Raw genomic sequence first — 14,071 nt, forward strand, 5'->3', positions numbered from 1 at the left:
GTCTCGAAAAATATGAACTTCTCTGTATATCTACTAAAAATTAACATTTCTTTTTTTTAGGACGAATCTTATCCTAAGGGTGAGCAAAAGGAACGGATTGGAGTAGGAATCGCCCGAAACATGGCGGGAATAATTAACCCACCTTTCTTCCTTCCTTCCTTCCTTTCCTTTCATCTTCTTTACTTCATCCCTAATATATGATATCAGTTACCATGCAAAGGAAACCAAAAAGGTAGGTCTTGATTAATCGCAATGATGGGCGATTTGATTGCCAATTCCAAAGAAGAGTATATTACGTATTCTCTTAGAGAAAACGAACAACATTCTTTCACTTGCGCAAAAACACTCTCTAAAAACTCTATGAATTTCTCTTGAAGAACGAGCGATCGACAGATCCGAATTCTCTCTCACCTGCGTCTTGGGGCTTTTAATTTGTGGCAATCGGTGAATGTTCGTTCTATGTGATATAATTCTTCGATTAATGACTTGACTTGATTTAAGACATGTAATTTAGTTTAATTCGCTGCATATGTACATATATGTTATTGAAATTCGTTCCCTTCATTAGTATCAAAGCAATCAGTTCTGGTTCCCTAATCTTTGTGATAGCTTGTAAACGAATTACGTGAGAGACCCATTTTTTGTCAGTTCTGTATGATGATGTTTCATGATGTTCTATGCAATAAAAATGTTTTTTCAACATATGGTAGGAGCGGGCACGGCGAGACAATACAATAACGAGTACGAATGGAGACAGGATCTCATCCGGTGTAATCTCGCTGAAGTGTTCAACACGGAAATGAAACTTCCAACAGTTTGCTATTTTCAGGAGACTGGTACCACAAAAGGCTTTTGGTCCAGGAGTAATCTCACATCTTAAAGGAGAAACAAGACAAAGGAGAACGGGGCAATGTCTTCATTAGATAGGGGTGTTTATGTACTAAAAGCGGCACCAGTTACCAGATGCTTGAAGTTATCTTGTCAAAAACCAGCTCTTGGCAATGGGGGATGGCAGTAACTGGTAAATGATGCCAACTCGGACTGCTTTATGCTGACTAGTCGAACCTACTCACCGGCTGTTTTCTGGTCCGGTTTGAAAGCCACGCAAAAACAAAGCCAAATGATCGTTCAGCACACAATTGGGACAATGATTTTCGTCTGAATTTTGACTACTAGCTCACCGAAATTGGTTCATGAGTACTCTGATCCAGAATACACATTGCAACCAATCCAAGAATGGAGGGCAAATTTATGCCATATATCAAAAGAAAGATCGACCAAGGACTTTTAAGCACCATCCTTCACTGCATCAGCCTTTACCAGCACTACTTGCACCTCATGTCCCATTCACTTACATCAAACATGAAAGAGGTTTTAACAAAAGCAGGGGTACGTGCAAGTTTTTGCCCTGAACAACCCACAGATACGTGAAGTTCTGCAATTATTCTCCATGACGACTAGGTCATCAGTTGGCAGATGGCTGGTCCAACGCGTTTGGCCAAAGAAAAACCCCATTCACCAGCGATGTTGCCTAATAATGCAGTACCATGAATCAAAAAGCATCAAGCCGACTACAACTTCTACTACTCCGGCCAAAAAAAAAAAAAAAAAAACATCAGCCAAGAAAATGGGGCAACATATTGCTCTGGCAGTATACCGGTGATGATAACTAATATAGAACACCTGGCGAGATGGTTCACGAGTTCTGCTCATCTGTCCTTCCTCTATCCCCACTGCAGCAATAAAAATGGGGCAGCTTGACACGACCGCATACCCTGGAACAAAGACAAGCAAAATATGCAATTGAAGATATATATCAACATGTTTTATTTTTGCCCAGGCACAAGGGGTATTACAAATAGAATAAGTTATGCGTTTGGTAAATAAGAAGTCGAAAATACAATCAAGGTGTGGGATATGCTCTTTGAGTTCATGGGTTGGTGTTCAAGTCTCCTCACCAGCAGTCCATCACAACTAAAAGTAAAAGCTAACTTTGAATAAATTGTTTTCTATTTAATAAACTAAACTGAAAAGAGGTTTGGCAAAGGACAATCTTTTAAAGGGTTCAGATCCGACCAAACTGAATTTAACAATTAAACCCTCTAACTTTGAATAAATTGTTTTCTATTTAATAAACTAAACTGAAAAGATGTTTGGCTGAGGACAATCTTATATAAAGGGTTCGGATCAGACCAAACTGAATTTAACAATTAAACCATCACACACACAATTAAAACAGATTGAAGCAGGTTACCGGCTCTCTCTCTCTCATGGTGATTCAGGGACTAGACAGTTGAAGACATAGAGTGCTAGAGATTGATATATCATCCGTAAGATCCTGCTTCAGCAGTTTAGTCTTTAAGAAAGTGATATAGAAAACTCCTCGAGTTACAAGACACCGCATCATGTCACAAAAATGACAATGAAAATTGAAAATGCAATTGTTTTTCTTAAATTTCCCATCATTCCTTCATTTTAAAAAATTGTAGATATAAATAATAATGTGAAGATACTTACGTGCATCGAACTATAACTGGAACGGGTTTCAGAGCCTTCGGTCCATTCCTAATACCTTTCTTGTGGCGGGAAACCTGCATTATTATTAAATAGAAGCCAGTAATAACCCAGACACCGTAAGAACTAGTATCTCCAAATCGATGATGTACAAGCACAATCATGCACATATTTGCATTATGGACAAGAATGAACCTAATGTAAACCAAACGCACGATGAGGTGTAAGACATCAAATTAATCTAAACGGAATAGGCAATTAACTGACTCACAGAAAGTCATACTTGCAGTTGATCGCAACTGTAGACAAAGTAGAAAGATGCAATGGCCAACAAAGGAAAAATCAATGTTGACCAAGGAAAGCGAGAGCATCAGGACAAGGTGCAATGGATTATAACATGTCGACTTTCCCACAGAACTTTCCCTACACTGACTAGATTTAAGTTTAAGCCACCTTCAAAACAAGGAGAATGCATAGAAAAGATTCCAAAGGGTTACAAGTGACATAGTTTACAACATGAATAAAATTATACATTGCTTGAGTTCCATCGAAAACAAATTATGCAAAACTTTAACCAACTTTATTGAACTCAATCCAAGCCGTTGGCTTTGTACTGTAAATGACAAAGTACCATATGAAGACAATTCAATTTCTAAGCTACCTTTCTTTCTGTATTCTTGATGGTCAGCATAGTGGATCCTCACAATAGATAGTTTACCTCCATTATGAAAGCCCCTTTGGAGTCCGGGATCAGTTCCAAGACATTGTGGGACATAGATGGTGCCCACAGTGAAATTAACATTGTGGATAATGGGAATGCAATGAAGTTCCACTGTCCATCTTGTGATTACAACATAAATGAATTAACTATCTACAGCAAGAATGGCTAATGACAGGAGAACAACTATCAATAAAACCTCAAGCCACCGGAGACAACCACAATTTTCCTACATCTTTCTTGGCATCCAATGTGTTCTTGCCGCACATAGCACTAAAAAGAAAATTTCCATATCTCCTTTACTGCTTTTCTACTGACCTCTGCTTATCTCCGGCAAGAAAAGCCAAATGATCATAAAACATCCCAAAAAGGCCGAAAAAACAAAAGAAAATGCTTATGAGACAATGTTTTTTTATCCGAAAGGCATCCTTGCTAACTTCATCAGTTAATGTGGCTACTAATCAATCAGCCCATATCACATCCGCTCTTCTTATCGCTGATCTAACATTACGGATGCGAATTTAGTGAAGTTCCCATCTCAAAGGCTAAAACGAATCGGATAACTACTGACCCCATATCGACACTCTCGAGAACATCTTTTCATTCCACAAGGAGCGGCAGCTTTTAATCATCATGACTAGACACGTCTACTAATCGGAAAAATGACCACATACATCAGTGAGACACATGAAGGACGACCGTCAAACTTTAGTCAACAAGAAATTTCTTAAAAGATCATACGAAATATGCAGAGAGCAAAACCAGAGTCAAGAATCAAGAACACTATCAATACACAAAACCCCCCTTAAAACCCACTGACGGAATGGACACATCGACAAAATAAAACTTCGTCAAGGCAATACCTTCTTCTTCGGAACGGCCATGAGCTCCATGGCCCCTCCTATACCGAATCTTGGGAAATCCATCCACACGCGGCTGTCCTCCGGCAACTGGCCGTGCTCGGGCAAGACCAACGGCGGAGACGCGACGACGGGGGAGACGATGTTATACAAGGGCCCGGGTCGGGCCACGGCCTGAAATCCGCGACTGGGTCCTAGCATCGACCCGCCGCTATGGCCGGCGACGACCCTTTGAACCGCCCTGTGCAACGCCATTCAAGAAGCTCTTTCTTCTGCTGGTTGCCTCCCAGTGAAAGAGAGATTACCCTTTCGGACCCGGATTCTTGGTCGGGTGGGCTCATGGTCAGACCTAAATCAGCCCGTGATTAAAAAGTTCGTCTTCAAAATGGATTTGGCAATTCGTATAAGCGGGCCTCGTATTTCACCAAATATTTCCTTTAAGAGTATAGCAACACCAAAATTGTGAGAGGGAGCAAACATTTCCTTACATTAGTGGTAGATGCAAGTGTTGACACGTTAAACATGTGAGTCAGGTCAGGTTTGGCTGGGCCGAAAATGGAACCGACCCAAATTGACCTATTTTACTTATATCGACCCGCTTTTGTGTAAGACAAGTTTAACGATATATACCCGACCAAACACGTGCTTAATCCACACTCGATCCAATTTGAGCTTCAGTTGTCGGCAAATTTTCCCCTTATATATGAGAAAGAAATAACATGTTGAAAATAGCAATCAAACCAATTTGAAAACAAATCAATACGAAAAGCTTACATGATATTAACTTACTAAAAAGTTAGCAAACTTTTTTAGCATTGATGTTAACCATCATATTAATGGCTTCATTCTTATAATTGTGAAGAATTTACAGTAGTTTGCTACCTTCCACGGCGCCCATGGCAGCCGAATGAGCAATGAGCGTAACACGAGTGTTTCCTACACGGCCAGGGTACAACACATCATCCTAAACAAACCCGCTTGCCATGTTGCTTCGGTCGATCGAGAGACGAGAGATGCGAGATCCTAGAAAGGAATCACGCGACGAGACAAGAGAAAATGGGTTTAGTGAGGGAAAGAGGGAGCGATTGAATTTTGAACATATGGGTTTAGAGAGAGAGTGAGAGAATGAAACAAGAGTTTTATCGCGCGGTCGCTAGTGTGGAGGCTTGATCCATCTATACTTGAGCTTCGTACAAAGAAAGAACACGTGTTAATAAATAGCTCATGCCTTAGGTACTTAAGGATCATACGCAATACATATTCTTCGACAAACCACTAATTAAAAAAAAAAATTGCGCACCTATTGCAATAATTTAACGACAATATTAAAATTAATTTTTTTGCATCTTATTAAAATTTAAATGCTGTCATCAAAATTAAATGTTGTACCTTGATTGTTACCTTTTTTCATCAATAAGTCATCCCCAAATAATTGACAAATACGATTTACATTATAACACATCAATCCAACTTTAGTCTTCAAAGGGAAAAGAGAATGGTACCTCCGTGAAATCAACAAAATCAACCGCAAAAGTAAGGAGAGGAAAATTGACGATAAAAATTAGTACCGTCATGGTGCTAGAATAAGACCGGAAAAGCTAATATATTCTCGTTACTTGGTCAATTTGATTCACGAGGATCGTCCTAATGCTAAAATTACCCTTTGAAAAATACAAAAAAAGGTACGGTTTTTTTTTATTATTACTACTCTACTCATTACTAGTGGTGGTAGATGCAGGTGTTCACATGTTAAACAGGTGAGTTGGGTTGGATTTGGGTGAGCTGAAAATGGGTCCGACCCAATTTGACCTATTTTTACTTATGTTGACCCATTTTTACGTAACACAAGTTTAACGGTTCATACACGACGCAACTCGTATTCAATTCACACTCGACACAATTCGAGCTTCGGTTCTTAGCAAAATTTTTCCCCTTATATGCGAAAGAAATAGCATATTGAAAATAAAAATCAAACCAATTGAAAACAAATTAATATAAAAAAGCTTACATGATAACAAATTACCAAAAAAAATTAGCAAGCTTGTTTAGCATTGATGTTAGCCATACACTGATAGCTTCATCCTTGTTATTGTGGAGAATTTCCAGTAGTTCGCTACCTTCCACAGCGCCCACCGTAGCCGGAGCAACCGGCAAAACACGAGTGTTTTGCGGTTTGCACACAGTAGGTGTGCCCGGGTAGCCAGCTCTCATGCTCATGTCACTAGCTCCCGGGCTCGAGTCCACAGAGGCCGGGCCATATCCCTTTAGGCTAGGCCCAAGAATTCGGAGCCTATGCCCGAGTCACTAGCACTTGGGCTCAATAGCATCTGGGCTCAATTCTATCGAAGCTGGGCCTGGGGTCCTCGACACCCATGCTCTGTTTCTAGTGGCTAGGTCCGAAAATCTCGATTGTCGAGTGTCCATTTTATCACATGAATGGTGCATGTCCCTTAAAAGAAAATAAAATCAAGTCTCCCTTTTCAATTCATGGAACCCAATTTCTAATTCGTTTTCAAATTTCAACCGAACACCGGAAAATATTATTATTTCTCTGGAAAATGACTCCTTGGAAATATCTTGAGGAAATGTCCGAGTTTTCCCGAAACCAAGGTCGTGATCCGGCATCCCAAACCCAGTAACCCCCACAGACTCAGCCATGCAGAGCGTGAGATAGCGGCCAAGGGAGCTCGGGGACCAGTGACAGAGGCGGCGTGATTTGTGCGCTTGTACTTATGGACCCAGGAGCAAAATGGAAAAGAAGAAAGATCGGGGCAAAAGGTAAAGGAAAGAGAAAAAAGAATTCTAGCTTTAAAGAGCTCCCAAGTTATACCTTCCACATTTCAGATTTATGCTAAAACACTATTCATCCCACTCGTCCTCACTTAAAAATGTTGGCTTCCAAGTGAAAAAACGGGACGTTGGGTAAAACCACATTGCAATAAATAGTTAGGGCAAGGACCCTATGGTCCGTTCCGTCCGGTGCTTCTGCTCGTACATCGACAGATATCAACCGTTCTCATGTCAATCATGTTGAAGTTTGTTTGTAAAACAAACAAAACAAAAAGTTACCTTTCTAATTCCACATAATATAGAAAGAAGAGCGCAAATCTTTTTATTAGTTATAAGGTTATTATAGTCTTTCAAAATAAAAATAAAAAATGGGCAAGGCGGTTAGACCCCACTATACCCCGCGAGTTGGTGCGCGTGTGATTACGCGATTTTGATGCGATCATTAGACGCATTTAGTACTTTGCATGCTTGCGCGATCACGGTCTAGATTTCACACTATTCAGCGATTATTTTTATGTTTTATTTTTCGAAATAGTAATAATAATTAACTGTTGAACCCTACCAAAACAGTGCGATTGTTCACGTAGGAGTTGAAGTTAATTTCTATTTTATTATCATTATTTAATTTCGAATTTTATACAATAAAAAGTTACAATTTTTCAGACGCAACAGTTTTCAAACAATGAAAGGTTACGTCCGTCATAATTAGCAATTTTGAACGTGAATAGATGTGTCCAAACAGCGGTTTTCACACACGAACAGTCATGTCCGAATTGCGACTTTTCAAACATGAATAGGTGCGTTCGTATGGAAAGTTCGGACACCAAGAGTTGTGTTGTATTAGTATTATATAATGAATAATTCTGTTCATTTTCGGAAGTTACTTTCATTTTTTCATTTTCCTTCAAAAAAGAGAGAGCTATCTTTCATTGTTTTGCAGAGAGTTTTAGGAGATTTACTGGAATTGATATCAAGTATTCTCACCGTGACTTTGTTGTATCCTCAAGAGAATTCGCTAAAAACCTATAGCAATTTCGTGGGGCAAATTGATCCAAAAAGAGAGTGATTATACGTCTCAAAGTCCGACTACATTGTTACTCCATTTCTCCCATATTTTTCCAACAATTTTTAGGATCAATCTCGCGCAACAATGGAGTCAAAAACCATCAAAGTGATGAATCGGGACATGGTCAAGTTGGATCGGTTCGACGGCAACAACTTCTCACGTTGGAAGGACAAAAAGATGTTTCTGCTTACGGCTTTGAAGATATCATATATTCTGGACCCGAATCTGGTGCCTATTGAAGATCCTATTCCTACCACCGAAGGGCAAGAACCAAATGTCGAAGAAATTGAGAGGGTGAATAAGGCAAAGAAGAAACATGATGAAGACGAACTACTCTATCGTGGGCACATTCTCAATACGCTGTCCGATCGATTGTATGACTTGTTCATGGAAATGAAGTCTGCTAGGGAAATCTGGAATGCACTTGAATTCAAATACAGAGCAGGGGAACAAGGTACTAACAAATATCCGATTGTTAAATACTTTGATTTCAAATTCATTGATACTAAACTCCTTTTGGAGCAAGTCCATGAACTACAAGTTCTAGTGAACAAAATTCGTGCTCTCAAAATTGACATACCAGAAGCATTTCAAGTTGGAGCAATCATTACTAAATTGCCTTCAAGTTGGAAGAATTATGGGAAAAGACTTATGCACAAGACAGATGATGTAACTTTGGTTCAACTCTAGAAACGTCTTCACATTGAGGAAGAGTCACGCTTGCGTGAAAATTCTAGTCTATATGAGACTAAAGTGAATGTCCCGATGGGTGATGGATTTCGGTCCAAAAATCACGCGAACTTGAAATGCAAGAGAGAGTAGAATTTTAAAAAGGCACAAAAGAAAAAGAAAGGAGGATGTTTCGTTTGATGCAAAGTGGGGCATTTTGTAAGGGACTGTAGGCACCGCAAGAACAACACTTCCAAGGAGAAGAATACACTAATGCCAATTGTGAAGGCGGATATCAATGTTGTTGAAGAAAACTATGCTGCTATGGTTACACATAAGTTTTTAAACTTGGAAATTTATGAGAAAATTGATGGTATTGTGGCCACGATTACTGAAATCAACGGTGTTTCTGTCCAATCGGGTTGGTGGTTGGATTTTAGAGCAACGGTCTACGTGTGCAAGGATAAGTCCATGATTAAAAACTTTCAAGATGTTGTTGACATTAACTATCGAGAGGTCTAAATGGCAAACAATAGTATTGCAAAAATCGAAGGCCAAGGCTTCGTGGAGTTAGACTTCACTTCGGAAAAGAAAATTGCCCTTCTCAATGTATTGTATGTACCCGAGATTAGGAAGAATTTAATTTCTATTGATTTGTTATGTAAAAGAGGATTTCGGTACTCGTTTGAATTCGACAAGATTATCCTGTCGAATAATGGAATCTTTGTGGGAAAGGGTTATATCAATGATGGGATGTATCAACAAAGTATCAATAATAAAATTGAATCTTATGTTTATACTGTTGATTCTTCAATTTTATAGCATAGTATATTAGCTCATTTAAACTTTCGATATTTAAAGAATATGAAAAAATTAGACTTGATCAATTTTAATGGACAATTAGATAAATGTAAAATTTGTGCTAAGTCTAAATTAACTAAGAGGCCTTTTTCGAGTACAAATAGAAATTCAAATTTGTTAAATTTGGTGCATAGCGATATATACGAATTCAATGGAATGTTAACTTGTGGTGGTAAAAGGTATTTTACTACCTTTGTGGATGATTGCAGTAGGTATTTGTACGTGTATCTTCTAAGATCGAAAGATGAAGTATTTAACATGTTTAAGAAATATAAGGTTGACGTAGAAAATCAATTGGAACGGAAAATTAAAGTTCTACATTCAGATAGAGGTGGTGAATATTTCCTAAATGAATATTCATCATTTTGTGAAGAATATGGTATTATTCATCAAACTTTAGCACCTTACACTCCACAGCAGAATAATTTGGCTGAAAGGAAAAATAGATCTCTTGGAGAAATGATTAGTTGTATCCTTTCTAATTCAAAGCTACCAATTAATATATGGAGTGAATCATTACTTACTGTCCGTCATATTCAAAACAGAATACCATCCAAGAAGAATAACGTAAGTCCATATGAATTGTGGAAAGATAAAAAACCAAACTTTGCATATTTTAAAGTGTGGGGGTGTTTGGCTTATTATAGAGTACCGAACCTTAAGAGAACAAAGCTTGGTCCTAGAGCAATTAAAAATATTTTCCTTGGATACATTGAAAATAATAAAGCTTATAAGCTTCTTGATTTAGAGTCAAATGTCATAATGGAATCGAGAGATGTTGAATTATTTGAGAATAAGTATTCTACGGATTTTGAAATTGTTGAAAATAATAATTCAAGACATATAGAAATAAAAATAGACTCTCATGAGAATGAAACAAATGATTAAAAAATTATGACCGAACCAAGGAGAAGCACTAGACCAGAGCGAGAAAATTGAGAGATTTAGGCCCTAATTTTGTTACTCATGTTTTCCTTATTGAAGGAGACAGAGATAATAACATGGTAAATAAGTACCATCTAGTATTAAATTTAGAAGACGATCCTAAAAGTTTTAGTGATGTTATGTCTTCTAGCGATGCTTCTTTTTGGAAAGAAGCTATAAATAATGGAATGGACTCAATTATGTCCAATAATACTTGGGTATTAGCAGATTTACCAAAAGGATCTAAACCAATTGGTTGTAAATGGATTTTTAAAAGAAAATATAATTCTGATGATATTGTCCAAACTTTTAAGGCGAGGTTAGTGGCCAAAGGGTATAGACAAAAAGAAGGAATATATTATTTTGATAATTATGCCCCCGTAGCACGTATAACATCTATTCAGATTCTTTTTGCTCTCGCATCCATTTATGATCTTTGTGTTCATCAAATGGATGTCAAAACTACTTTATTAAATGGAGATTTAAATGAGGAAATTTACATGGAACAATCAGAGGGTTTTGTACTTACTATGAATGAAAAGAAAGTGTGTAAATTGATTAAATCTCTTTATGGACTTAAGCAAGCTCCAAAGCAGTGGCATGAAGAATTTGATTAAGTCATATTGTCCAATGATTTCAAACATAATAGTGTTGATAAGTGTATTTACTCTAAGTTCACGAAAGACTATGGGGTCTTGGTTTGCTTATACGTTAATGATATGCTTATTTTTGGAATCAATATGACTGGAGTCAATGAGACTAAAAAGTATCTAACTTCGAATTTTAAAATGAAAGATTTGGGTGAAGTAGATACTATATTAGGTATCGAAGTTAAAAATAATAGTGGAGGTTACTCTTTGAGCCAAGAAGATTACATTGAAAAAAAGTTAAATAAATTTGAACATCTTGGTTACAAAGTAGCGAGTACTCCATTTGATCCCAATGTGAAATTAAATTATAATTATGGTAGGGCAATAGCACAACTTGAATATGCGAGTGATATAAAGTCTTTAATGTATGCGATACATTGTACTAGACCCGACATTGCATTTTACGTGTGTAAATTGAGTAGATACACTAGTAATCCAAGTATAGAACATTGGAATGCGGTTACCAGAATTTTTGGCCATCTTAAGAGAACTAATTTAGGATTGTTCTATAATAATTATCCGGCTGTACTAGATGGATACATCGATGCTAGTTGGATAACAAGCGTAGGGTATAAAAATTCCACCTCCGGATGGATATTCATATTAGGGGGAAGTGTTGTATCTTGTCAAGCAAGAAACAAACTTGCATATCTCACTCAACAATGAAATTAGAATTTATTACTTTAGCAACAACCGGGAAAGAAGTTGAGTGGATTAGGAATTTGTTGTTGGACATCAAATTGTGATCTAGTCCTATGCCTCATAATTCTATCCATGTGATAGTCCGGCTACTTTAGCAAGAGCTTATATGAGCACCTATAATGAAAAGTCTAGGCATATTAACCTAAGACATGAATACGTAAGACAGTTGATTAAGGATGGTATTATAACAATTGTCTATGTAAGGCCAAGCAAGAATCTGGTTGACCTTTTTACAAAGACACTACCAAGAAAGGTGGTAATAATGAGCTCAAAAGAAATGGCGCTGAAACCATTTAATTAAAATTATCAATAATGGTAACCCGACCAAATACTAGCACATCACTAGTTATATGATTTAATGGGTAAGAACAAGTTGCTGAAAGTGATTGTATAATACCGATATTAGCCCCGACATGAGAAATCAGTATCGTCTATTACGTTTTAGACGCCGAATTATATTCTTAATGAAGTATAATATATTAATGTATCGTGTTCATTAGTAATGTAAACACATGATAGATACTTCACCTATATGAGCTTAGAAGTGGTGCCACTTCTTACGAAAGTTATGGTTGCTTTTTAGAGAGCTCATGAAAAGGTACAAGCACAAGGCCATAACAGTGCTAAGTATATTATAAATTTCTTGTTGAAACAAGATGTTAGTATATGTGCGGTATGTCCGGTACTATTACTAAAAGTAACAAGTTTAACGCTAGCAGCTACTTGTGACTTTGATAGAACCTTAAGATACTTGCACTAAATGAAGGTTTAACTTAAAAGAGACCTTCATGTATATATACCGGTGTCATGAAATTTTGGCTATATCTTATTTAAATATATATTATTAAAAAATTAGAAAATATTTGTTTTACAAACAAAGTGGGGATTGTTGAAGTTTGTCTCGTAAAACAAACAAAACAAAAAGTTGCCTTTCTAATCCCACATAGGATAGAAAAAAGAGTGCAAGTCTCTTTATCGCTTAAAATGTTATTATAGTCTTTCAAAATAAAGAAATTGGCAAGCGAGCTAGATCTCATTGTACCCGCGTACGAGTGCCGTGTAATTGCGCGATTTTGACGCACTTTGCATGCTTGCGCGGTCGTGATCCAAATTTTGCACTATTCAAGAATTAGTTTTATGTTTTATTTTTCGAAATAGTAATAATAATTAATTGTTGAACCCTACCGAAACAAGGCGACTATTCACGTAGGAGTTAAAGTTAATTTCTATTTTATTATTATTTAATTTCGAATTTTATACAATAAAGAGTTACAATTTTTCAAACGCGACAGTTTTCAAATAATGAAATGTTGTGTCCGTCTCAATTAGCAATTTTGAACGTGAATAGGTGTGTTCGAACGGCGGTTTTCACACATGAATAGTCATATCCAAATTGCGACTTTTCGAACATGAATAGGTTCGTTCATATGGGAAGTTCGGATATCAAGAGGTGTGTTGTATTAGCGTTATATAATGGACAGTTCCGTTCATTTTCGGAAGTTACTTTCATTTTTTTCGTTTCCCTTCAAAAAAGAGACAATAATCTTTCATTATTTCGTAGAGAGTTTTAGGAGATTTACTGGAATTGCTATCAAGTATTCTTACCGTGACTTTGTTGTATCCTGAAGGGAATTTGCCGTAAATCTATAGCAACTTTGTGGGTCAAATTGATCCTAAAAGAGACCGATTACACGCCTTAAAGTTCGACTATATCGTTACTTCATTTCTCTCGTATTTTTCTAACAAATCACAATTTCATCACTTCGCACATACCACTGGTTTGGATCCTCGTTCTTTTAATCGGTGGGCCAGAGGATGATAATTAGGAGCCACAAGGCGGAAAAATAAACAAAGAGAGCTTGAAACTTTTGGTCATTAATTAGTCCAAAAGCTTAATTAACTTCAGAGGCATGGATTCATGATGTGGACTCACCCACCACTATAAGCATGTTCATGCCGCATGTTGACTGACTAATTTCAAGGAGTGTGCATGCATGGTTTATGTTGCAAAGTTGACGTTGACTCGACGACATAAGCCCTACCAAAAAAAAGTCTCACTCACGAATAAACTCTCCCTCCCTTTTTTTCCTCCCCTTTTGCTTTTCCCTAGGGCTTAGGCCAATGGAATTCGCATACGTTAGTGCGACTCCTCCATGTTGTAGGTAGGAAATATGATATGCAGTGCCATCATTGGTGCCAAAAGAGAGACCAAGATCTGCCTTGGGCATGAGCATCCCGTGGAGGCATCACTAGCTAGTGTCTCTCCTTTCATTTGAGTGTCAATAGTATTTTTTTTTTTTTTTTTGTCTGTCTTATT

General features: G+C 37.4%; 2 protein-coding genes across 2 annotated transcripts; one reads left to right on the forward strand and one right to left on the reverse strand.

Annotated features, from left to right (window-relative positions):
• Positions 1–1,447: 1,447 nt before the first annotated feature.
• On the reverse strand, positions 1,448–4,410 carry LOC125316543. Its single transcript, XM_048285143.1, has 3 exons — positions 4,096–4,410; positions 2,518–2,591; positions 1,448–1,775 (listed from the first exon to the last, which is right to left on the reverse strand). Exons 1-3 carry the CDS (start codon positions 4,345–4,347, stop codon positions 1,697–1,699), a joined length of 405 nt encoding a protein of 134 aa, XP_048141100.1. The 5' UTR covers positions 4,348–4,410; the 3' UTR covers positions 1,448–1,696.
• Positions 4,411–8,032: 3,622 nt separating this feature from the next.
• Positions 8,033–8,638, forward strand: LOC115728266. The gene has a single exon (XM_030658612.2). It carries the CDS (start codon positions 8,033–8,035, stop codon positions 8,636–8,638), a length of 606 nt encoding a protein of 201 aa, XP_030514472.2.
• The last annotated feature ends 5,433 nt before the right edge of the window (positions 8,639–14,071 follow it).

This window comes from Rhodamnia argentea, chromosome 9 (assembly GCF_020921035.1).
Source record: "Rhodamnia argentea isolate NSW1041297 chromosome 9, ASM2092103v1, whole genome shotgun sequence".
Taxonomy (NCBI): Eukaryota; Viridiplantae; Streptophyta; class Magnoliopsida; order Myrtales; family Myrtaceae; genus Rhodamnia; species Rhodamnia argentea.

Coding starts and splice junctions, on each gene's coding strand:
- LOC125316543 (XM_048285143.1), bottom strand. CDS start 4,347: ATGGCGTTGCACAGGGCGGTTCAAAGGGTCGTCGCCGGCCATAGCGGC. Junction 2,592..4,095: donor TGGCCGTTCCGAAGAAGAAG/GTATTGCCTTGA, acceptor ATAATAATGCAG/GTTTCCCGCCACAAGAAAGG. Junction 1,776..2,517: donor CCAGTTATAGTTCGATGCAC/GTAAGTATCTTC, acceptor TCTTTGTTCCAG/GGTATGCGGTCGTGTCAAGC.
- LOC115728266 (XM_030658612.2), top strand. CDS start 8,033: ATGGAGTCAAAAACCATCAAAGTGATGAATCGGGACATGGTCAAGTTG.